The 2,651-nt window shown below is 41.3% G+C and overlaps 1 protein-coding gene across 1 annotated transcript; it reads right to left on the bottom strand.

Annotated features, from left to right (window-relative positions):
• Nucleotides 1-265: 265 nt before the first annotated feature.
• LOC108319546 (uncharacterized) lies at nucleotides 266-1,981 on the bottom strand. The gene has a single exon (XM_017550710.1). The coding sequence runs from the start codon at nucleotides 1,979-1,981 to the stop codon at nucleotides 266-268; it is 1,716 nt and encodes a 571-aa protein (XP_017406199.1).
• Between the last annotated feature and the right edge of the window lie 670 nt (nucleotides 1,982-2,651).

The raw sequence follows: 2,651 nt of genomic DNA, 5'->3' as shown, positions 1-2,651 counted from the left end.
TATCCAAGCAAGAACGGAAGATGCGATTCATGTAATCCATGAAAATAGCCGGAGCATTCGTCACCCCGAAAGGCATCACAACATACTCGTAATGCCCGTAGCGTGAGCGAAACGCTGTCTTCTGCACATCCTCAGATTTGACAAGGATTTGATGATACCCTGACCGCAAATCTATCTTTGAAAACACGCCAGCACCCTTCAATTGGTCTAACATATCATCAATCATTGGCAATGGGTACTTGTTCTTAATAGTAACCTTATTCAGTTACCGATAATCAATGCACAACCTCGAGCTTCCGTCTTTCTTCTTAACCAGTAACACAGGTGCACCCCATGGTGAAACACTCGGCCTGATAAACTTCTTCTCTAGCAATTCTTCAATTTGTTTCTTCAACTCAGTCAACTCTGCTGGAGCCATATGATATGGAGCCATTGATACTGGCCCTGTTCCTGGTATTAGATCAATTGCGAAGTCCACCTCTCGACTTGGTGGCAATCCTGGAACCTCCTCAGGGAACCCATCTGCGAACTCTTCTACCACATGTATTCCACTGATCTGCTCGTCTGTGTTTTCTCTTTGCTCTTTCACCATTACTGCAAAATAAATCCCTCCATCCTTGAGATCATGCATGACTTCTTTCGATGTTGACACCTCAAAACCTTCTGGTTCTTGGAAAACTAATTTCTGACGTCCGCAATCAATCAACACATGGTTATCAACTAACCAATCCATCCCCAAGATCACGTCCAAACCCTTAAGCGGAAGACATACCAAGTTGACTTTGGACTTATGTCCTCTCACTACAATCGGACACCCAACACAGACTAAACTGGTTAAAACTTGTCCAGATGTTGGCGTAGAGACAATTAGCTCACACCCCATATCAAGAACAGAGAGACCAAGATTCTCCACACATAACAAGGACACAAACGAGTGCGTCGCACCCGAATCAAATAAAACAAGTACATTTTCTTCAAACAAAGAACAAGTATCTAGTATCAAATTACCTGACTTCTTTGCTTCAGTCCCAGACATGGCAAACACCCTGCCTGATGCTTGTGACTTCCCACCGTCAAAAGTCTTCTGAGGCACCGCACCGAACGCTTTTCTTTGAGGGCAGTCACGAGATATGTGTCCAGGCTTGTTGCACATGAAACATGTCCTTTCTTCCTTCTTGATATTCACGAGTTTGGGACAGTTCCTTCTATGATGATTTCCGCCACACTCAAAGCACTTCAGGATCCCTTGACTGAAAAAATGTGGTCTTTCATAAGGCTTCTTCTGATTCTTGCTCCTTGAGAAACTTCCTTTTTGAATCCTCATTACTCGTCCTTTCTCCTTTATTCGTTCCACCACTTTAGCTTGCTCCACAAGTTCAGGAAAATGATTGATTTTCAACAGGATGAGGGCTTTCATCAAATCATGGCACAAACCTCTGTCAAACTTTCTGCACTTCCATTGCGCGCTCAAATTCTGGGTATAGAATCGGGCCAGATATTCAAACCTCTCCTTGTAAGCCTGTACTGACATATTGCCTTGTTGTAGAGTTAAGAATTCTGCCTCCCTCTCCATTTTAGCATTGGCAGGAAAGTACCTCTCTAAGAATCCGGTCTTGAAGTCCTCCCAACAAGCAACTTCCCCTCGAGCATCCATCTCAATTTGAAGGCCGCGCCACCAGTATTCTGCCTCCCCGGCCACCATGTAAGTAGCAAAAACCAGTTTCTGCGCCTCCGAACATTCAATTGCAGCAAAAATTTTCTCATTACAGCAAATCCAGTCGTCAGCTTCATCTGGAGTAACCTTCCCATTAAACTTAATAGGGTTGTGACGCAAAACATCATTCATGCCTACACGAGGTCTGGCTGCTTGTTCAACCTGTTGCTCTTGTTGTCCTTGGAGTACCCTAGATATTTGTCGAAGAGCCTGTGCGAGTTCCGTAGTGGCATTGAGTGGAGGAGGAGTTCTTGCCCGTCTTGACATCCTCTATTATACAAAATTACAATTAAATGTGGAAACTATCATACCATTATTAGGAAAACACAACAAAGCTAGTCGAGCTCACTCCCCAAGGTCCCAAAAGATTTTTTTTTTTTTCGAAAACCAAAGCTCTGATACCAAAATTGTAACACCCCTTATAGGATATAATAATAATAATAATCTTGAAGCATGAATCTTATGAAAGTGTTTATTTTTATTTATTTTTTTTAAAATATACCACACATAAACAAACCATACACACATCATAAGTTCATACATTACAACAAACCAAATCTTAATTCTTTCTTAAAATAACAAAATCAAACGAACATAAATAAGAAAACATTATAAAAATCCCAACAAGTTTTATTTTCCGTCTCTCTCGAAGAGCTATTCCAATCCAACTTTATCTGCAATACCATCTACTCCCGTACAAGTACGATCATCGTAGGTGGAAACCACAACCACAACATTTCAAGGTGAGTAACCAGAAATATCACATCATAAACCCATTTCATATAAACTATAACAATTTCCATGATTTAATATAATTCGACACACATGACATTGTAGGCTAGTCCTTCATAAACAATGTCGTTTACTTGTAATTCGTCGTCATAACCTGTTCTCAATAACAGGCGACCCGAGTCGTCTTCCATTGCGACTTCAGACC

Source organism: Vigna angularis, chromosome 5 (genome assembly GCF_016808095.1).
Source record: "Vigna angularis cultivar LongXiaoDou No.4 chromosome 5, ASM1680809v1, whole genome shotgun sequence".
NCBI classification, from domain to species: domain Eukaryota; kingdom Viridiplantae; phylum Streptophyta; class Magnoliopsida; order Fabales; family Fabaceae; genus Vigna; species Vigna angularis.
Note: the sequence above shows the minus strand (reverse complement) of the source record. Positions and strands in the feature narration are given on the sequence as shown.